The sequence below is a fragment of the Echinops telfairi genome, unplaced genomic scaffold (assembly GCF_000313985.2).
Source record: "Echinops telfairi isolate 266 unplaced genomic scaffold, ASM31398v2 ScPeMD7_23;HRSCAF=83, whole genome shotgun sequence".
NCBI lineage: Eukaryota > Metazoa > Chordata > Mammalia > Afrosoricida > Tenrecidae > Echinops > Echinops telfairi.
In genome coordinates, this window is record NW_022103920.1 from 87,585,529 (window position 1) to 87,608,650 (window position 23,122).

The 23,122-nt window shown below is 51.9% G+C and overlaps 1 protein-coding gene across 1 annotated transcript in view; it reads left to right on the forward strand.

Moving 5' to 3' along the window:
* Positions 1-17,933, forward strand: part of MTURN (maturin, neural progenitor differentiation regulator homolog) — a 21,196-nt gene extending 3,263 nt beyond the window's left edge. Inside the window, exon 2 of the mRNA XM_004702856.2 lies at positions 12,432-17,933. Coding sequence (XP_004702913.1) covers positions 12,432-12,542 — 111 coding nt within the window. The 3' untranslated portion in view covers positions 12,543-17,933. The remainder of the gene's footprint in view (positions 1-12,431) is intronic.
* The last annotated feature ends 5,189 nt before the right edge of the window (positions 17,934-23,122 follow it).

Here is a 23,122-nt window from a genome sequence, read left to right on the forward strand (position 1 = left end):
TATTTGTCATTAGATATAAATATTTCACAACCTATAATTACATACTTTTGTGATTAATCACTCCGCTTTCATTATGTTCAATTTGTAACAATGAAAATACATCCTGTATATCAGACATTTACATTATGACTCATAACAGTAGCAACATGATAGTTATGAGGGAGCAACAACAATAGTTTTATGGTTGGGGTCCCTGCCACATAAGGGACTATATGAAAGGGCTGCGGCATTAGGAAGGTGGAGACACTGTGATGGACAGGGGGACTAGCCAGTGGAAGGCCAGGAGGTGAAAGAGTGCCTGACGTGAAGGGGAGGTGGCAACTTTTGAGAGCTGAGTTACAGTAATGGGAAGCGATTGGGGGACTCTGAGCCAAGCACGAGTTGAGACCGACTTCATCCTTTGAAAGACTTCCCTGATGACGTGGAACATGGCTGTAAGGGTGGAAGCGGGGAGCCCAGTGTTCCCCAGGCCACTGCTGTTCCCCGGAAAAGAGCCGATGGTGGTTTGGACGAGGATATGGTGAGAAAGTGCTTGATTCTGGTTATGGTTTGAAAGTAGACCCCACTGGACTCACTGCTGAAACCACCCAAGGATTGTGCCAGCATTTCTTGTCTGAGCCGAGAAGGGGAGAAGGGAGTGGAGTTGTCATTTCCTGAGATGGGGGGTTGGGGTCGAGGAGGCTGTGGGAGAAGACCATTGGGGTGATTCTGTCAGGAGCTTCCTTCTGGGCAAGTTAGCCCTTCCTATACCCACTAGACCGTCACGTGGCAATACCGAGTTCGGCAAACTTGTTTGACTAATGTATCCCATTAGTATCTGCCCAGTCTTAGGCAGAAAAATACTTCTTCGCCAGTGAAACCCCCATGCAGCTGGTTAGCTCCCAGGAGCTCCACTCATTAGCCAGACACCTGGTTCCCTGTACAGGAGGATCCTTTGGGTGGAAAGCAGGATGCATGCTGACCTGGCTCCGCAGGGGGGTGGGGGGCGGGGGTGAGCGCCAGCCAGAGCTCGCTCTGCTCCTTCCCTCTACTTAGGCTGCGGCTGTGTTTCCGGCAGAGGCCCGGATGGGAACGGGAAGAATTGCGGTCCAATAAATCCAGATGCGTAGCTGAAAGCAATTGGGTTGGTTGGATATTTTCCTCCAGATCAAGCGATTGTGTGCCACAGGGACGGGCCGAGCTGATTGACCACGGCTGGGTCTCTAGGTTTCCTTCCTGAGACAGGCCTTCGTAGTAGGCAGGGACAGTGGCCTGGCCCAGTGGCTAGTGTTGGTAATGAAGGGTGTAAGTGTTTGCAGCACCCTCTGGCTGGGCCTTCCTGCACCTTGGTGACAGCCCGTGTCAGCCCCCGTGCTACCCCCCCCCAGGGTTAGCGAAGGTAACCCAACAGCTTTGGGGTTTGGGTTTCTGCACTGGGGATGTGCCCCAGATTGGATGAGGAGGAGCGTTATAAGCCGGAATAAAGGCCAGTTGGAGCTCCACCAGCGACCTTCTCCCTGCTCCCTCTCTCCTGAATAGTGCGTTTCTTCTCTGTGGTGCCATTTGCCTTGTTTTCTGTAAAAGGGCGATTGCTTTAGGAATAAGCAGTAGGATAGAGACGCCTGGCCACTGCTGCCCTTGAAAGGGTTTGCCGCAGAAACACACACCCAGGTGCCCCAAGGTTGTCCAGGAGGTCACAGGTGAGCCCAGCCTTTACCCTGAGGGTCTGTGGCCACCTCATCAATTCCTGAGGCTGCCTTCCGGTCTGAGAGGACAGCCACTGGCGGCATGTTTGGACCGTTGTGTAGGGCAGACCCCAGCATGGGCCGCTCCACTGCCAGCCCCCGCCCCACAGTGTGACGCAGAGAGCAGAACTGATCCTTCCACCGCTGCCCACTGCCACCTGTGGTGGGCACCAGCCAAGCAGATTCTGGGAACATTGCACAGCCACAGGTTCAAGTGCAGCCAGCTTGGGTCCATCCTCGGTGACCCTGCCGCCAAGGCCAAGACCATATGGTCTTTACCACATGAACACTGCAGACCATGTGCTTCCCCAGCCCCCTCTTACCAGCCAGCCTCCCTGCCACAGAAACAGTGCAAAGTTGCCCCGAGATCACAGTGTGAAAGCTAAGGACGCGCGGTGTCAGCCGTAGACTCTTAACAAACGTCACGTTCCCTTTGTCACCATCGTTCACCCCTTCTTCCTCTACGTCACCACCTCATTTCCAACCAGATGTTTTGGTCATCTGTTCTTCGCCAGAACTCTGCTTTGGAGGGCAAAGGGCAGGACACAAGCCCTAGTTCTGACCCTCAAGGATCTGGTTCATGACGTAAGAGACAGACAGAAAGGCACCGAGAGAGCCCACAACACAGAGCAGAGCGCTCCTCTGCCCCGGGTGCCATGCAGAGCGGGGGAAGGGTGCTCTGCTCTGCTGATGTCACTTTGCTGGCTCTTAGGGGAGACGTTTCCCAAGGGAGCATGGTGAAAGGGAGACCCTCCATGTCCCTCCTCTGTGGTCTCGCAACCCAACGTGTGTAGTCATTGTACTTACTACAGCCATGAAGAATCGAGCTGTGGACAGGTTACCTGGGGCCAAGTCCACCTCTGGCATTGGCTGACTGTGTGATCTTAGACAAGTTACTTTTTATCCCCCTTCTGATTTCCCCTGTGTGAAATCAGCACACGATGAAAGTACCTAAGGTTTCTGTGAAGGGTAGAGGGTGCAGTTCTTGTTGGGAACTCGGGACAGCATGTGATACACACACAGGAAGCTCATCACTGTCTGGGAGTCTTGACGTGGACCGGATGAAGCCACCGGTGAATCCTGGTGAGAAGGAGGAGGCTTTTGGGACCCTTACAATGCAGACGGAGGGAAACAATTTGTTAAGTAATTTTCGACACATGATTAACAGAAACATCTGGTTAAGACCAGAGGTTTTAGTTTAGTTTTGATTTTTAAAGTATTGGTGGGATAAACCAAAAGTTTATCAACATTGATTCTAGCAAAAATAATCTGCATCGAATCCTTAACCCACGCAGCTGGGTGTGTTTGATATTAGGGCTACCAGAAGGGTGGGCAGCTGCTCGGTCCCCCGGGGCAGGGTCTCTATAGGACCCCAGAGCCTCTAGGTAGCAAGGGGGATGAGGGATTTTCTTTTCTTTTTGCCCCTATTTTCCAAATATTTGCTGGTGAACACAGCACAAACATTTATCATCTGGGAATGCATGCACGCTTTTCTTTTTTTCTTTCAAGAACCTGTGCAGAAGGGCCTTCCAAAAGTTCATGGAAAAGTTCCCTGATGTTTCTGTTCCCCTTTCCCATGAACTTTTTGAAGCCCCTCATATTGTTACAGCGTATCAGACATGCCAGGGTTGTCAGGCATGATAGCTTCGTGACATTAGAACGTGCCAGGTGACAGCTTCACGAGGTGGTGGGACTTAGGGAAGCGATTGGGTTTAGATCTGTTCAGACGAAGGGGAGGGCTGGCTCAGAAAGACCTGTGGCGGAGCCCGTCTTGGGCCCCTCATCCCGCAGAGGCCTCTGAGTGTCCCAGTGGGGGTGGATGAGCCCTGCCATGGCCTGCTTCCATGTTGTGTGACTTTGAGCAGGCCACCCCACCTCGATGTCCCTGTCTTCCTAGTGGGGGTCAAACCTGCGTCACGATTGCACGGATTCCTTGGGAGCTTCATAGTCACCCAGAGAGTACAACCCTATCACACTTGTGGCCAGCGTGCTGCATTGAGCCTCGATTTCTGGACCATACCTGGGGGTCAGGGAGTATCTGTCAGACGAATAAAGGGTTGTGCACGTAGCTGAGCGAGCTTCCTCCCAGAGTGACCCACCTCCTGTCTCACCGCAGCGGCCTCCTGCCTGGCAACGGATGCTGACGCAGAGCTGTGATGTCCTTCTGGTCGCCTTCCTCCCCGGTCATACTGAAGGGCCCCTGCGTGTCAGGGATGATGCCCGCCCAGCAGGCTGCAGAGTTTGCAGCCTGGAGCAGGCAGCTCTGTCCAGGGCCTGCCGCCAGTGCAGGCAGACCTCAGAAATCCAGCGGTTTGGCTCCAGACCTCCGTGGTACAGCAGGTACCACACAAAAGCAAGCACCCCACCCCCGCCCCCAGTTTCCCAGTGCCTATAAAAGCTATATTTACCCTATAGTGTACCCTGCTAAGAGTGTGTTAGTATTACGGAAGCGCTCAGACTGTTGTGAGAATGGCCACCCAAATGTGAGAGGGCAGCATGTGCTTGCCCTTGAAAAAAGTGAGCATGTGCTTGCCCTTGGAAAAGTGGCGCCAGCACTCGGGCCTTCATTCGGAACAGACACACCCGCTGCCGAGCACAGCAAGGGGGCGGCGGCCGCACAAAGCGGCCGGGCAGGGCTTCCAGACGGCGATCAGTAGCTCTGGAGAATGTGCTGTTGGGTAGGCGTGGGAGCGGCACTTGTCCTGCTTGACTCTCGGTTGACAGTTGGTGGTCATCCCAGGACTGCACTAGATCATCAGACAGTGCTGACGAATCTAAACCGTGACCACCACGTGACACGTGAATTCTCCATGTTTCCCGCCTTTTACTCAGTGACAACTGACAGATGGACTCCTACCTAAAATAGCTGCTCAAACGCTCACAAGAGATGTGCTGAACAGCAGTTCTCAACCTGTGGATCGCGACCCCTTTGGGGGTTGAATGGCCCTTTCACGGGTCTCCCGATTCATAAAAGTAGCAAAATGAGTTATGAAGTAGCAACGAAAATAATTTCGTTGGGGGGTCACCACAACATGACGAACTGTTCTAAAGGGTCGCAGCATCAGGAAGATTGAGAGCCACTGAGCTAATGGATTTGATTTAGCTAAACCTTACCCACCAGCCGCTCTGAGGGAGAGAGACGGGGATTTCTGCCCTGATCAAGAGTTACAGCCTCAGAAACCCACAGGGGCAGCTCTACCCTGTCTTGTCGGCTCCCATGATTTGAATAGACCATGCCCAGGGTTGGTCTAGTCGAGTCTCATCATAAGACTTTTATGATAAGATGGAATCTTGCTTACCTAGATCTCCTCCCCTGAGTCACTCGAGGGGCATGAGGCCCCTGGCAATTTTACAAGCTGGGCTCCTGTTTGGGTTAATGGTCCTCTGCTCACCCAACCTGGGGACATCATTCTCTGTAGCTTTCCACTCGGGTTAATCCTGGCTCCCCCCTGGATTTCCTGGCTGTGAGGGAACACATTTCTTCTCTCAAGACACGGGGACATGTGCCAGAAAAGTTCCCCTCGGGTCACTCCCCAGTCTGAGCCAGGTAGGTTTTGGTTGCCTTTGATGGTTGGAGAGCCACGGAACAAGCCCCACAGGAAAGCCCCTTGTGTACCAGAGTAGGAAACGAGCCCAATTGTGGGAAGCCAGCCCCAGTGGGGCAGACAGAGTCTGATAAGCCAAGATCATGTACCCACCTGTCGACGGCAAGTCTATTCTGACTCGTGGGGACACCGTGTTGTCGGAGTGGAATGCGCTCCTCGGGACTTTCAATGGCTGACTTTTTCAGGAGAGTACCAGGCCTTTCTTCCAGGGCACTGCTGGCGGCACAGGAACTTCTAGCATTTAGGTGAACAGCTGAGCGAGGGAGTATGTTAATGGTTTGCACCGCCCAGGGACTGCCCTGCACAAGCATGGGTGGGACAAAAGATCTGGAATGGTGACATTTTCAGTGCATGGCTTTTGTCTTTTACTCATGCTGAGGACATCCCAGCCCTTGCCTGTTTTTGAAAGCCAGGTGGCCGCTAGGAGAGGACTTGCTACTCATCCCCAGTCCCCGTGTAGCAGTAAACTGCCTATGGGTCTTTGACCCACCCGGCCACCTCGCTGACATTTCTTGTGTGTGAGACAGTCTGATTCAGATGCCGGTGGGGTGGAGGGTGGATTGGTTTCCACAGCAGCATTTGGCATTAAATCAAACCCCACCCCACCCCCTCAGTGCTTTCCATCACTATCACCTGGGGACTTGTTAGAAATCCAGGACTGCAGGGCCCACCTGAGACCCACTGGGGGGTGGGGGTGGGGATTGGGGGGCAAATCTGCATTTGAGGTGGAGGGGCAGAAGCTGGTTAAGGGATTAAATGAAAAGAGCCTCCCGGGGCCTCTGAAGCCACAGGGCACTGTGAATACAGCCAAGTGACAACTGCTGGAGCCCCCAGGGTACAGGCACCTGCCCTGCTGCTTTCACAAAGGGGGTGCCCAGGGACAGCCAGCAAGGCTCGTCGTTGATTGGGTCCTGCAGAAAACGGATACTCTTGTTTGGAAAACTCTTGATTCTCAAGGGTCCAAGTAAATATACACCAGGCCTTTCTGGTTTTCTGAGGGGGGGCTCCTTTTCCATATAAAAAGGGGTGGGTGCCCCAGGATTCTTGCTGGTCTGTCCGTGTTCCTGTGTCTGATGTGCCTTCTTGGGTGTTGGAAATCTAGACCTTGAAGTGGGATGTAGACTTGCCCACCACGGATGGGGAAGTGGGCACAGAAAGGAAGACTCTAGATCAGCGGTTCTCAACCTGTGGATCGCAACCCCTTTGGGGGCAGAACAACCCTTTCACAGGAGTCACCCGATTCATAACAGTAGTAAAATTAGCAATGAAAATAATGTTATGGTTGGGGGTCACCACAACATGAGGAACTGTATTAAAGTGTCACGGCATTAGGAAGGTTGAGAACCACTGCTCTAGATGATCTCATAGTGACATGATATCCTTTGAAATTCCAGTTCTCGTGTTTTGACTCGTGTTTCCAGATTGTACAGATTCATCGTTGTAGACACCAGCAATTGTGTGTTGTGGTTCTTAAAAGGTACCCTATCCAGCAGGAAGCAGGGAACCCTCTGGATAATAGGAAGGGAATTCCCTGGATAGCCTGGTGGTTGGGCTTGCTCGGTCTGCAGTCAGGCAGCCTGCGTGTGAAGCCTGGCTCTGCTGCTTAATGGATAGCTCTGGCTAATGACTTGACCTCGTCAGACCTGATCGGTAAGTTGGAAAGAGTGAGAGCCACCCGATAGGCTTACTGTAAAGTCAAATCAAACAACGTACGACAATGCTCAGCAAGCAAACTGGTAGCTCTTCCAAACCAAATTCCCTGCCACGGAGTCCATTCTGACTCATGGCGACCCTATAGGCCAGGGTAGCACTGCCCCTGGGGTTTCTGAGACTACCTCCTGATGGGAGTAGAAAGCCGCCTCTTTCCCCAGAGGAGAGCTGTGAGAAAGGAGTCCTGGCCCGGGCCACCATGGTTACATATCGGGCTGCTAACTACAGGGTCGGCAGTTCAAGACAACCAGCTGCTCCTAGGGAGAAAGATGAGACCCTCTCCTGCCATAAAGAGCTCCGTCTCGACGTTGTTACATCGCTCCTGGCCAGGTGACCAGTTCTTTCTCTCGCAGAGCTGTTGAGTGGGTTCAGAGGAGCAGCTGAGCCCTGGGTTGAAAACGACTTGCAGCTGGGGAGAGAAGGAGACTCCTGGATAGAAGGTGCTACCTCATGTAGCTCATGGCCAAGTCTGTTTTCTCATGGACTCTTTCTCCCTAGGTTCTTCATGGGGGGGAGGAGTGGTCATGGTCCCACTTGATGGGGGAGGGTGCTGAGGCTTAGCGAAAGGTGGTGTCTTGACAGAGGTCCCCATGCTAACAGGAACTCAGCTTCCTTGCTGCGGACCCAGTGCCGGTCCCCACCGCCTCTCAGTGAATTTGCAGGCTCTGCGCTCAGCTGCCTTGACTCCAGAAGGCCACAAAGAACTAACTGCTTCTCTTGTTTTCCTCTCTCGAAAGAGCAGGCAGAAGACTTCCCACCAAAGGATAGGCTGGTGTGGCTGATGCTCTAGGACCTTTAAGGAGATGTTTGGGATTCACGTTTAAGATCTGAAACAAAACCAACAGAAACCCAAATTCTTTGCCATCGAGTCGATTCTGACTCATAGCGACCCTGTGCTATAGGACAGAGTAGAACTGCCCTTGGGATTTCCAAGTCATTCAATCTTTACAGGAGCAGACAGCCTCGTCATTCTTCCACAGAATAGCTGACGGGTTCAAATTTCAGACCTTGCAGTTCGCAACTCGGTGTGGAGCCCATTGCACCACGAGGGGTCCTTCTAAGGTTGAGAGCAGGGGAAAGATGAGGAGGAGGCAGTGGTGGTCTTGTGCGTGGCTGGCTTAGGCCCCCTCCTCTGAGCTACCCTACGCTGAGAGGAGGGAGCGTGTTACGTCATCCTTCTGGCCCCGTCAGTGTGAGTCACTGGGTGTGTTAGGGAGAATCCTTGAAGGCATGCCTCTTTAGGGCAGGGCTGGCAGAAGTAGATGTATGTCTCAGCTGCCCCCTCTGTACCCGTGACAACCATTGCTCATTGACCATGCTCTGTCTTTCGACTGAGCCACAGAGTCCCCTGGAACACAGCAGCTCTGCAGCTCCGACAGTAAGACTGGCCAATGGAGATGGAGCCCTTGGCCTTCCTTTCAGAGGTGTCCTTTCAGGGCAGTGAGCTGTTAGATCTATTGTTGAACAAATGTCTTTTCTTTGGGAGAGTAGGTCATTTGGAGGGTTCCTGAGGATGGCAACAAGATATACAATACCTTAACAAAAATTGCCATCAGATTGATTCCAACCCAGATGTGTCCGAGTAGAACTGGGTCCCTATAAGGTTTTCATGGACGGATTTTTATTTGGGGGAAGTAGATTACCAGGCCTTTCTTCCAAGCTACCTCCCAGTGGACTCAAAGTGCCATCGTTTTGGTAGCAGCCAAGGCCATTCACTGGGTCCACCAACCAGGCTCACCATTTATATCTCAGCAGCCAATTAAATGACAGGAGCCCTGGTGGCACTGTGGCCACAAGGTTGCCAGTTCGAAACTCACCAGCCCCTCCTTGGGAGACATACACGAGGCTCTCTGCCCTTGTAAGGACCCAGGTCTCAACACACCTGCATAGGTGGGTCCAAGCCAGAATTGACTCAAAGTCAGTGCGACTCACTTGGCACTTTTCCCCTCTCTCTATCTGTGAGCAGCCTTTCAAATAAAAATTGGGTGCCCAATTATTACTCATCTCTGTTGATTACAAGGGGCCCTGGTGGTGGAGGGGTTACCAGTTGGGCTACTAACCACAAGATCAGCCGTTCGAAACCACCAGCCACCCTGAGGGAGAAAAACAGGGCTTTCTACTCTCGTGTAGAGTTAGTCTCAGAAACTCACAGGGCAGTTCCTCCGCGCCCTCCAGGGTGGCTAGGAGTCGGCATGGCCTGCATGGCAGTGAGTGAGTTTTATGTACATTGTGACCATCCAACTTTTCCTTTCGAGGCTACGTTCTTTTGTTCCATGCCCCACAATCTGGAAGGGAGATTATAGGAGGGAAGGGGCTTGGAGTTTCTCCTGGCGCACACTGGATCAGTAACTTGGGAAGCTTAGATAGGCTGTCCCCGCTTCTCCCCAGGAACAGCGTCCTCTTTGAGACAGCTGTAGCACACTGGGCGTTAAGGGAAAGCATGTGTCTGCAGTTGGCCTGGCAGCTCTGGCAGGCCACATGTCCCTTGTGACCAGTCCTACTCAGCAGATGACTTGGGCCTGCATGTGTATGAGTTAGGGTTCAAGAACTTCAGAGTGAAGGCATTACTTTGAGCGTCTGTTTAACTTTTCCTCATGTAAACAAGTGGGAGGGAGGGGGAGGAGGATGCTGTGCTGATGGAGCTGGAGCCCTGGGAGCTGGAGGAGCCACGTGGAGACCAACACCAGCACTGAGATGCTTCCACCACCACTGGATCCACAAGACCTTCCACCTACTGGCCTGTGATCTTCCTGCATTCAGCATCATTGCATGTGTTGTGTGAGTCTGAAGAGGAATTTATAGGCTGGTAATGGACATATGGGCTAATCTCAGGCTTATGGACTTGAACTGGACTGGGCTGGGATGGTTTCTTAATATACAATGACTCTTTGATATAAAGTTCTCTCTTACACGCATATGAGTGTCTATGAATTTGTTTCTCTAATCTACCCAGACTAACACAGTGGCCTCTTTTGAAATCCGGAAAAGCAGTTCCCATAATTTTGAGTTGGCCCTTTTGCCTTGAACTTCACTGGTCCAGCAGATCCTGTCAGAAGGCCATGCGATGAAGCTGAGTGCAGGAAGACCCCAGGCCAGTGGGTGGAAAGTCTTGTGGATCCAGTGGTGGTGGAAACATCCCAGTGCTGGCGTGGGTCTCCACGTGGCTCCTCCAGCTCCAAGGCTCTGGCTCCACCAGTGTAGCTCCATGTTCTTGTCAGCAGGAATGTCTCATAAGGAGACAAAGCAAAGAACGTGTCCTGCCTCCGGAAGGAAGACAGGAGTTCTCAGAATCCTTAGGAGAAGGCCATGCCCACACAGAGGTCTCATTGGCTATGACCGGATTGACAGGCCAGGCTCCACCCCTATACCCTGGTTAACAAGTGGACATGCAATCCTGTAACTACCACAGCTATCTTGAGAGATTGTCGCAAAGGACATGGGATGATGGTGAACTGTCCGTTCCCATCCAGCACTCTACTTTTCCTGAGGGTTCTGTGATCCATTGCCAAGGCCACACAGGAGTCACAGACTCTGCTCGTGACCTGGGGGTTTCTTATGGAAGTTAACAGATGACGATGCAGATAAATGCTCAGGGTACCGTTGTTCAGTCAGGACACGCTACAACGTTCTATTAGGGCTGCTCAGAAATGCTCAGAGGGCATGCCACCCGGCTGCAAACATCAACCCCAGCACACTCAAGTCCAGTTCTGTGGGTCAGCAAACCCAGCTCCCCGAATTAAGTGCCCAGAGGCACCGGACTCCACCAGCCAGCCTCCTGCCCTGAAACACTTAACTTTCCTTGCTCCGAGCTCTGCCTCGCGCTCTGGCTCCTGGTTCTGCTGCTGCTGCTCCTCTGGCGTACAAGCCGTTCCTCGGGTCAAGGAGGTTCACTGCACAAGGATCTCAGGGTGCAGAGAAAAGCCATCCTGGCGGGTAATGAGTTCCCCGGCCCTGCTTCTAAGAGGGCTCCCTTTATACTCAGTGGGATTGCAGTCCCTCACAGCTGACTCGGATGATGCGGTCAGCATCTCCCCCCACCTTCTTCGCAGCCCCATCTGGGCAGTCATTTGGTGGGAGTGACAGAGACTAGCGGAGGCCCGAGCAGCCCCAGTAAAGGACTGCGGGCTGATCAGGAAGCAGTTTTCCTGAAATGCTTTTCTCAAAGGCCAGGAAAGCTGCCCGCGGCATGCTTTCCCATCACCTGCTCATTCTTCAAAGGTAGCAGGCGCCCTCTGGCGAGAACACCCCTGGGCAACCTCACCCCAGCCACCCCGCAGCCTGATCTTGCCCCATCAGACTTCTTCTTCTTCCTCCAAGTCAAAGAACATTGGAAAGGAATATGATGGGAGTCCCTCGAAGATGCCCCAAGCTGCCATTTGTCACGTGGGAAATGAGCGTGCAGGGGGAGGGTGAAGCAAACCTCCCCGCGGAAGCAGACTGACCGACCTCGGTGTCACATGGAGAAACGGCAGCCTCGTGTGGGCCCGCCGTTTGCGTTAGTGATGATTTCTGCGACACTGCAGCAATACTTTCTGACTTTCCCGGGTATTTGAGGGGCGTCACGAAGGTCATGGAGCCCCGGTGGCTTAGTGGATTATTCCTTGGGCTGCTAACTGCAAGGTCAGCAGTTCAAAACTCACCTCACCTGATTTACACCCAGGACTAGATTTTTATATCGTTAAATTCTCTCAACATGCCATTTTAAGGGGTCCTGCAAGATTCCAGCAGACAGATAACACCATCGCTGATTGAACTCAGTCTCTTATTAAACGTTTTAATCATTTCCACTTGAGCCCTGGTGGCATAGTGGGTTACAAATTGGACTGCTAACAGCAAAGTTCATGGTTGAAACTCAGCAGCCGCTCCTCAGGAGAAAGATGAGGCTTTCTACTCCTGTAAAGAGTTACAGTCCCAGAAACCCACAACAGTGGTTCTACCCTGTCCTGCAGGGTGGATCTGAGTCTGAGTCCACTCGATGCCAGTGATTTGGGGTCAGCTATCAGTGATGGCTTCGTGTGTTTTCAGAGGGGGAAAGAACAGTAGGCACTAGATTTTTTGTTTTTAAGCTCTGGATGGAGACAGTACTGTTCATCGATACTACTGCTAGTATTTCATGGGTGTGTGGGATGATCTTTTAGGCTAATATCTTCACCGCTGCTCAACTCTAGTGTATGGCTGCATGTGTTGATACTTAAAAATAGAGGCTCTCCTGACGCCGCCGGGCAGTGCTGTGAAGTCAGAGTTTAAAAATAATGGTGGGGCGCTTCACTCGAGTGGGGGACCCATGCTGTCATGTGAAGCCCTGTCAAGTGCGGTTTATTTGATTGGGGCCCTAGTCTTCCTGCCTGGGAGTCCGGCGCCCCCCCAGCTCACTGTCCTTTCCTTCCTGTAGTTGCTGGGCCTTCCAGATGCGGACGACGATGCGTTTGAAGAGTACGGTGCCGATGTGGAAGAGGAGGAGCCGGAGGCAGACCACCCCCAGATGGGGGTCAGTCAGCAGTAACTCTCCTGAGGGGCTTGTACCCGAGGGGAAGAGCAAACCCCCTGGTGCCCTAGGTGGGGTCATCTGCCCATGGGGTCTGACTCCCAGCATCCAAATTAAAATGAATTACCTTTTCAATGACCACAAAATCTCTGTGATGAGCTCGGCTCACAAGTGACCTGAATTTCGCTCCTGCTTCAGTGGGGTTTCTATGGCGTTGTCTCGGCTGCCTCTACCATGTTCAGTCTGGAGCCAGTGTTGTGGCAGACTGTTCTTTCTCGAGTTTATGTTGAGCACCTCACACTCGCTGGCTTGAATGTAGAGAACTCCGAATGTACCAAGGATATATTCCGAGTCCTCACAGGTGACCTTCCTGAGGGAGAGCACGGCGGTGACAAAATGCAGTCCGCACTTTTATGTCCCTTTTAAGTGTCCGTAAGTGAAAGGTTTCACTTACAAAGCATGAGTTCTCATATCCAGTCATTCAACGGCACAAGTGCAAATGCAACGTGGACAGAAAAAGGAGACTCACTTAGCTTTGGGCTAAGGAGGTTAGAGAAGCAGCAGGCGCCTTTTGTTCAAGTGTTCCGCTGCCTCAATTACTAAATTACCTGGAATGGTAGCAACTGATTGGTGGTTACCCCTAAACCTTACCTGTATGTCCGGTGATTTCAAAGCATGCCAAGTCCAAAGCGACTGTAAACGTCAAATCATGGAAAATAAACACCGGGGTGAAGGTCATCAATTCTTTCCTTAAAATGGTTATAAGCTAACCCCCTCCCCCAGGTGAGGTGAATCTTTTCACCTTCTCTCTTTGTAAGGAGATGGCAACTTGTTCAATCATGAAAGCATCCAAATTCCAAGTGCCACTTAAACGAAGCCATAGATACAATGTCGTAGGAAAATGAACCAGGACTTAGGGGAAATGATATATATAGGATGGCATCCTTGACTTCCTGCGTCTCTTTATCTTTTTTTTTCCCTTAAGGCGAGAAAAGGATCTCATTATGTAATTTGTTTTCGATTGTAACCAAGTGCTTCAAAGAACCTAGTTTCCAAGAACCTGGACAGTCGGGAGCCTGTCCTGTAGGTTAGCGTGGTTCAAAGGGAAACCTCCGTCAGAGCACTCGGCCAACTCCCAGAGCGGCCTCTGTCCTGACGGGACGTTGGCGTCACCATCTGTCCATCGGATACTTCCTGGGGAACTCCTAATGCTCCACGGGAATCAGTGGAAACCCTCCTTGTCTTGATCCCTGGCCTGGCTCTGACCCTCCTAACCCTCTAAGGGTGCAGAATGCCTGCTTCGCCCCCTTGACCAGCATCTGGGGTGGGACTGTCTTCACAGGGGCACACATGCCAGCTAGATTGTCAAGAGTTTTGATCGAAGGGTGTGTGGCAGGGGGAGCAGAGGCACTGAGCAAGTGGGAGTCTTGCGCACGTTCCAGGCATGTTGGCGTCCACCGGACGGTCTGTTCTGTTTCAGTGGGAGGAGCTATGAGGAGAGGGCTGCTCCGGTAAACCAGTGTCCACGGTTTTCAGGGACTGACTGGGGACAGTCCGACAGTGGCTTCCATCCATGCTTGATTGCCCAGTTACCCCTTTCCCGAGGAAAGACATTCAAGGTGGTTCTCAAGTGGAAGGGATCTCCTCTGGAGTAGCCTGTTGGCAGAACGCCGTGCCTCACTCTGAGGAGCGAGGAGTGAGTCAGCAGGCTCTGCGTGGCTGCAGGCCTCTATTTCGAGAGCAGAGCTGATTGTGAGCTGTACGCTATGCTGGCGTCCAGCGGTCGGTCCGGTGACCTCCATTCCCACACAACAGGCTGGAGGGATGACTCAGCAGGGGAGGTTCAGACTCCCAACTAGATGCTCCCTTGGAAAGTCAGCTGGAACTTTAGACTCGGTGGCTTAAAAACTTACATCTGCATAGGTTTGGAAGTGGAACGGACATTAATATAACATGTATTTTATCAAAAAAGTGTTTGACTATCACCAAACACATTTCTGTGTTATTATGTTAATGTTCTCTGCTTCTCAAAACCGGGCTCAGAGAGATGTAGCCATTCAGTGGGCTGATAGGAATGCTGGTCTTTGTTCTGCCCCAGAGGCAGGGGAAAAATCTGCAGCATGCTATTTATTTTCATGGCAAAACACCCCGAGGCGTTAGCAAATCCAGATTGTTTCTCTGAAATTCGCCTTTTCTCTGATTGTGTACACTTACCTCTCAGTGGTCTCACTGCACACACACACACACACACACACACACACACACCATTCAAAATACACAGACTCACATCTACATACATCTCACACAGTCAGATACACATACTGTCAAACATACACCACCCCCACGCACAGTCATGCTCATATATTCTCACACACACAGTCACCTACCTCACACATTCACTCACATATATTCTCTCACACATGTACACATCTACGTACACTTCGTGCATACACATTCGGATACACAAGTAATCCTCACACAGAGTCATGCACACACATTCTTACACACACCAATACGTAGAGTCCACATGGGCATACACACACACTCAAACACATTCATGTGCCCTCACACACTCATTCACATGCTCTCACTACCCATGTGCACACCTCTCACTCGTTTGATCACTGGCACACACGGTCTCTCCTGCACATTCACACTCAGGCACTGCACACTCTCTGCCTACACAGGGTACAGGCCGATAGAGCCATGTGCCATGGACACCGGGCAGCTGGGGCTTTAGGTGGGAGCCCCGGTCAGACAAGTTCCTGGTCTTTCATGAGCATAGGGCAGCATGCCTTCTGGGAGGCAGCCTGGAGTCATGGGAGGAACCCTGAACTAGAGGGTGGGAGACAGACCCCCTTTCCAGACCTGACTCTGACATGGACTACATGACCTGGGTCAAGTCACTTGACCGCCCTTTAAAGCAAGGGGGGTGTCTCTGCCTTTCTTTTCAGCTTTACCACGATCCTTCGCTAACTGCCTTAGTGTGTGTGTGTGTGTGTGTAAAGAACCACTGTCAAGGAAATGTCCAGGGGAATGAAAAGGATAGAAGACGTTCCCCTTGATTTGTTTGCGCCCCACCTCCCTTGTGCACCACCGTGTGGGGCTGATGAACTGGTGAGGATGGCTAGACGGAGGGTGGGCTGGGGCTCGTGAGGACGTTCTTGTCCCAGTTGTCCATCCCTCTGGAAGACGGGGGTTTCTGTGTGCCCTGACAGATCAGGGCTTTGGAAGTGGTGGAAGTTAAGCGTCACTGCAAAGGGGAGGTTTTCTGTGAACAACAGCTGCAAGAAAGAGGAGTATTGTCACTTTTTTTTGCCGTGTCGCCCAGCAAGGAGAAAGTGAGCGCTAAAGAGAGCGGGCGAGCAAGGGGAGGAGTGAGCACATGTGCGTGTCTGAAGGAAGGGTGTGATGGCTGGCTGGTTCATCACTGTGGCCCAGCTGCGTGGCCGTGCTGGTGGCAGAGCTGCAGAACCGTGGTCCTGGGTCTGCGTGCATGAAGGCAACACTTTTTTCCTATGGCTGTCTGATTACCCTTCTGACTAGGCGGATTGGGGGGACTCAGAGCGTTTTGGAGCCCCCCCCCTTTGGATTTAGTTACCCTGAGGTACCGCTCATGTCTCATTGACGCCCACCGGATGCCCCTCCCTGCCCTCACACACAACTGGAACCTAAACAGCCCCTCCGTTGGGGGTTCTCCTGGTGTCCAGGTGCCAGAGGGAAGTTCCTAGTAGAAGGGAGTGACGACCCCGCTCTCAGAGTGTCCGACATCTTTCAGGTGTAGACAGAAACCATTCTGTAGCACAATTTCATCTCACAAAGGTGGCTTGTTTCATAAGAGCACAAAGTGTACAGACCTAGGGGAACTGGGATACCAGGACGCTGTTGGGATTGACCTTCTGGGAATCTGCCTGGCACAGAGCATTCCCAGATCGTCGGGAACTGCTTACGGTAGGAAGCCGGCACCTGCAGGCCTGTCTAAGGGGCAGACTTGGATGAGACAGGCCTCCTTAGGGATGTGCCAAGAGGAGTAAGGTGACAGGTGAACTAGGTTCTCACTGGAAAAGACCAGCTGAGGCTGAGTTCACGGCCATCTCCCCCGAGGTCTGCGCTCCTCAAAGGGAGAACTGGGTGCCCAGAAGCGCATTGATGGTGTGGCTTTGAAAGTGACCCCACCCCTACCCCCTGCAGGAGAGGATGGGCTTTCTGCAAATGGGTGGAGCTCTTTTTCTCCAAGAAGCTGCCAGTGTGCAGAGCCCGTCTTTACAAAGTGCTAACAGGTCTCAGTCCCCGGGCAGGTGGAGCAGGTACCAAATTCACGTCTTGCTGCCAGCAGCAGCCAGAGCCCCCCTCCTCCTAGCTTGCTTTCAGGCTAGTGGGAGAGCACACTTCAGCCTGCAGGTCCCCCCGCTCACGGTCCTGAGTGTTGATCCCCAAGAGCTGCCACGGCCCGTTCTTCAGAATACCAGAGAAGCCTAAACGTTTTAACGCGAAAGGAATCCTCTTTCCCCCAAAACTCCATTGCATGCAGTGGTCTTGTGATAGCCGGTGTAACCCGAAGGCGGAAGGGTTTCAGATTGTGTCCACAGTGATCTCTCCTCCTTAGCAGAAGGCCGGTCGCATGCCTCAGGCTGAAGGAAAAGCTCTGTCGTGCGGCTGCTTGTTGGACAGACGGTCACAGAAGATGATGCCCCTCATGTTCTCCTTAAATTCGGATGATCGAAGTCGAGGGTCTATGAGCATGCCATGCGCAACACCCCGCTTAAAACCCTGTCAAGCAGATGGGGGACAAACAGTTAACACTGCGGCCAGGCCACGTAAAAACCACTGATTCATTTGCTTAAAAATGTACCGGGTACCACAGAGCAAGCCACAGTGTGTGCTTTGTACAACTGCGTTTCCCTGGGTTTGGGGTTTGGTTTGGCTTTGCCTTAAAGATGCATTGTTATTCAGTGCCCTCTGATATCCAGGCAGATCCAGCTGAGAGCCAGGCTGCCTCCAGTGTTTCAGAGAAAGTCAGCCTTCAGGATGGGGTGGGGGTGGAAATCCGAATCCCTTTGTGATCCAGCTCTCACTTGTGGATGGGAGCAACATGCAGCCATCGATGTGAGAGGCAACACCAAGGAACGTTTGTTTTTTTCCGCCCCCCACCCCCCAGGCAAGAAATGTTTCATGTCAAGTTTGTGTGCTTTCTCTGCCTTTCTATAGTTCCTTTCAAAGAAATCTCCTGTACATGCCAAAACTGTGAAATGGAATGGGTTGCCAAAAACTGTTGCCCTTCGTTAGATGCTTCAAACTAAATCCCATCCTGAACCCTGCCCACGTCTGCACCCTCCCCCCTCCCCCAAGGGCGAGGGTCTCATCCAGTGTAATTACCATCCGCTTGCTATTAAAGAGCCTTCCGAACTCTCTGGACCCCTGCCTCTTTCTTACCCCTCCACAGGAGCTGGTTCAGAAGGGTGTCTAAGATGATGGATAACCGAGAGGAATAAGGACTGCCAAGGGGCTTCATTGTTTTTGCTTGGGGTAGGGGGGCCACGGGGGCGGGGGGTATCAGGGGAGGAGGCAATTCCATAAGCGATGGCTAGATTCAAGTGTGAATAATTGATGTGATGGGGGTGGGGCATGGACACATCTATTCTGATGCCATCTGTGGCGTGTAGTCCATCTCCTTTGAACTCACATGCTTTCATTTTGCACAGGAGAACCCCAGGCCCCTGGGTAGCACACACGGTGGGTGCTTGGCTTCTGCTCATCAAGAGTGTTGATTTGAACCCACCGCAGAAGAAAGCCCCGTACCTTTTCAACGAGGCAGCTGGGAGGCCTGCTCTCCTGCTCTGGAACACACGGTGTCCCCATGAGTTGGGACTGTTATGGCAATAGGTTTGGTTTGGAGGGTTTTTTGGGGGGTGTTCTTTAGGAAGCAGTCAGTGGGTGGCACACATGGGTAAGCCTTTAGCTCCGAGCCAAAAGGTTTGTGGTTCCAGTCCAGCCAGAGACACTTCAGGAGAGACCAAGGGAACATCCTTAGGTTCAAAACCGCTGAGATCCCCCGGGGAGCACAGTTCTCTGACATCCACGCGCAGAGTTACCATGAGTCGGAATTGACAGTTCTGGGAGTCCTTTGTGGTTCCAATTCGAATCAATGCCTTGTCGTCCTATGGATGATGGCATCTGTTTCCCCACTACTTTCCTTAAGAACAACACGAAGCTCCATGCACGGAGTCCATTCACTTGCAGTGACCCTGTAGGACGGAGTAAGCCTATCCCGTGATCTCTAAGACTGTAACTCTTAAAGGAAGTAGCAAGTGTCCTCTTTCTCATGAGCAGCTAGGGCTTTCGAACTGCTGACCGTATGGTTAACAAGCCAATGTGCAACCCACGATGCTACCATCCTCCCTCCTACGTCCCTCGGATATGGTTCGTGACTTTAAAAAATAGCATTTAAAGAAATAGCTGGAAGTGTTTCATTAGTTTAAGAGCCAGTTTATCCTGATAAATGGCTCTCTACCAATTATTTAAATGAGGGTTTAGAGTTTGGTTTCCTGGGCACAGCAGAGAGACTCGTGTGTACCCTGTAGGGAAATTAATTGTGGTTGCTTTCAGCACGGCTGTCGTCAAGAGAATGCACTGAGGTGGTGGACTGTGTGTCCCCTTTCCAGACCTCCCTCGGGGTGAGGGAGACTGGCTACAGGGGGTGGCATTCTGGTCCCCAGGCAGAGCCCCCCCAGGCTGTTGCCTTTATTGTGGTCAGTTGGGCATTCTCATAGGTTTATCTTTTTAAATGCAGTTTGGCATTTGAATCCCTTGCCACCTAATCAATTCCAACTCCTAGCAACCCAAAAGGACAGAGTAGGACAGCTTCTTAGGTGTTTCCAAGGAGATATATATATATATATCTTATATATATGTAAGTTGTTGACATTTAATTCACATATACAGTTCAACAATTCAACCAGATTTAAATGAGTCATACAATCATTGCCACAAGTTTAGAACATTCTCTTTGAGGACTCATGAACTCTCCATCATAAGAAAGCAGGAAATATTAAAAACTAGAACCAATTGAAAATGGGTCAAAGGGGACATCAGATGATAAGGTGCTCAATTCCAACCTAATCGGGTCTTCAGTAATCTACCTTCCAATGCCCTGTCTGCTGGCACGGCTCATCACGCCCGTGCTCTGGGTCAGGGGGCACTCGCTGGAGGCTTCATCCATGTGGGCGCTCTAGAAATGGGTTTGGAGCAAGGCTGTATGTTTCTACAGGAGCAGACAACGTCATCTTGGGCCCCAGAGTCGTTGATGCACTTGGACCTCGTTCGCTCAATCCCCTGTGCTACCAGAGCTTTCCTTTGCGTTCAGGGCGTCTTAGAAATACCCTCAGCTCTCCAGGGACCGTCTCCGAGAGCACACGTGCCTTTCAGCCACGTCCCCTCAGCTCCCCAGCACCGTTCCCTCCTCTGTGTACACTCGGGCCTCACCCTGCCGCAGGTTCCCCTGCATTGGCTTTATGGGGGTGTGGGTCCTCTTTAGGATGGAAAGCCACGTTTCTGAGGGAAATCCTGTTTCACTAAACCAGAGCAATGGCTGTTGGCAAAACTGTTATTGTTTCTATTACAAGCCTCTCTTCTATTTTAAAAATGAAGTAAAGGCCCCAGCTGATCTCCATTTCCCCCAAACACCACATTTTAAAATGCATTTGCGGGCGTCAATGTCTATTTCTCTCCTCCTGTAAACTTCACTTACTGTGGGTGTCGACTTTATGGGACTTGAAACTCAAGCCCAAAGTATTTACTGGTGGATCAACTGTTCAGCTGACACGCTGTCAATACCCATTCAAGTAAAGAGGAGCAAATGCAGTTTCTATGGTTTAGTTTCTGAGCACTGGGCCTCTCAGCTACCTGGTGGGAAGAAAGACGGGGCTGTGTACTCCCACGGAATCACAGTCTCAGAATATCACTGGGCAGTTGTCCTTTAGGATCGCTATGAGCTGGCATTGACTCAGTGGCAGTGAGTTTGGTTTGGTTTTAATGATCTGGTACCGCTAGAACAGAAATCAAAGGGGTGGCTTTAACAAACAGATTTATTTTCTCACAGTTCAGGAAGCTAGAAGTCTGGATTCGGGTGTGGCTCCAGGGGAAGGCTTTCTTTCCAGGTCAGCTCTGGAGGGGGGGTCCCTGCTCCTGCGATCTTCTTTTGTGGCCTTCCCCCTCCCCAGCTGTGCTTTGGAGCCTGCTGGTTTAAAGCACTTTTTAGATATCCCGAGAGATCGGTTGAAGTCACACTACACCAAGGCTGTCTCAAGTACATAATACAGACAATGCATTCCCCAATGGGATTGATGACAGTCACAGGCATAGAGGTTACGATGGAGGACACATTTTGTGTGTGTGTGTGGGGGGGGGGGGATGGCAATTCAGTCCCTAACACCAGAGGACTACTAAACTCCATCCATGACTTCTTGGCTGTGGCTTACCCCGTTAGTGCACATTGAACAAGAAACGTAACAGCTGGGACTATTCTCATACACAGAAGCGGGACATGGACGAAAATAAAGGAGAAGGAAATTGAACTCAGCGCGATGGTTACCTGTACTAGTGGAGGATGGGTGAATGAGGCCAGAATTCACTTCTGGAAATGCCACGAGGCAGGCATGGTGGAGGCATGAACATGCTATGCCAGAACGGTTGCACTGAATCTCATTGCTGTGCACAACATGGGAGCTTTGGTGGCATAGTGGCCACAAACCGCAAAGTCAACAGTTCAAAACCACCAGCTCCTCTCTGGGAGAACGAGGAGGCTTTCTCCTCACGTCAAGAGTGACAGTCTTGGAAGCCCTCAGCGGCAGGTGCACCCTGTCCCATAGAGTCCCCAGGATGGGGCATCGACCTGATGGCAGTGATTATGGGTATGGGGTGCATTCTGGGGGCGGGGCATGCTCTGTTCATGGGCAGACTGTTTGCAGAAGCACATTTTTCAAGAGCAGCAGTAGATTTCCATGAGCCCAAATGCAGTCGTTCCTGCACTTGTCCTTGTGGTCAGTGATACAGGGTTAAAAAGTCACAGCAAAATAGGATGGCTGGGCATTTCGCTGAGGGACGTAAGGAGAAGCCTCCTTTCCTTCTGAACTTGCCTCTTCCGGGTAGCAGAGTCAGCTGGGTAGGACGTGCCTGGGCTGAATGAAAACCTATCGAGCAGAGCACAAGGCACTACCAGGGTCTGACCCTTGCAGCAGGGCCATGCGTGGGCAGGAGTGGCGGGGATTTTCTTTGCCCAGTGTGCTCCTAATGTGAGTGGACAGCCCTCGCATTGGACAAACCAGACCATCGGCAACTCTGGACATAAATCCTGGAATTGTGTACCCAGCTTGCCCTGAAGGAGCCCTGGTGGTATGGGTGTTGAACTAACAACCGCCAGGTCTTCGATGCAACATCACCAGCTGCTCTGTAGGAAAAGATGAGGCTGTCGCCTCCTGCCATGAGTTAAAAGTCTCCGAAGTCCAAAAAAAGACAGCCCTTCTCTGTCCCAGGGGGTCATTATGAGTCGGAATCAGCATTGATGGCAGGGAGTTTGGTGAGGTTGCTTGGTGTGCTTCTGTAGTATTCACCCAGGCAAAGGAGCCCTGGTGCCTAGTGGTTATGCACTGGGCTGCTAAATTCAAGGTCAGCAGTTTGAAACCACCAGCCGCTCAGAAGGAGAAAAACCTGGCTTTCGACTCCTGTGGAGTTAGTCTCAGAAACCACAGGGGCTGTCCTACCCTGTCCTATAGGGACGTTTGGAGTCTGAATCAACTCGATGGCGAGGGCACAGAGGTTTGGAGAGAGGCGGTAAATAATTTATGAATACTTTGAACCACCCTCTTTTCTGCTTCCACCTTTTGGAGAAGAATCAACCATGGAACTTAATAAACTATGGACAGGCTGTTGCAAGTAAGCAGTTGAAGAATAAAACGGGCGTCGCCCAAGAAGCATTTTTGAAGTAGCAGAAAGATCGTCTCACCCTTGTATTCTCTAGAAAAGACGCCGCAAGGCTGTTGGTCGGGACGCAGGCAGTAAATTAAGTAGGTCCTTCGGGATGCTTTTTAATTGGGAGCCTCTAGAGGTCAGCAGCGCATAAAGAAAGGGCTCCTGGTTCACGGAGGGAGGCTAGCCGCAGCTGGCTCCCCAGCACAGCTTGGGGAACCAGAGCCGCAGCTTCCAGAGCGCGAGGAGAGGGGCTCGCAGTTCCTGGTGCACAGGGTGGAAGACGGGGAGTCCTTCCCCTTACACCCAACTGCCTCCTCTTTGGCTCCGGTTGATTCCCCCCACTTCTCATCTCTTTCTCTGCCGCGCACCGGCTGCTCAATAAACACGACTTAGCGACCGACCGATGAGGCGCGGCATTTCACTCACTGTCAGATGGGCGCAGGGAACATGCCAAAGACGACTTCGTTCGGCTCCAAGGCTTTTCTCTGTACCAGCCGGCGGGCCCTGTGCAATCTCCCAGCCGTCAGCCATCGACTGGCAGAAGGGCCCGAGCTGGGCCCTCTGCCCCCGGAGCTCAGTGCAGACCCCAGAGGGCAGCTCCGCTCCACGCTACAGGATCTCAATGGAGTCAG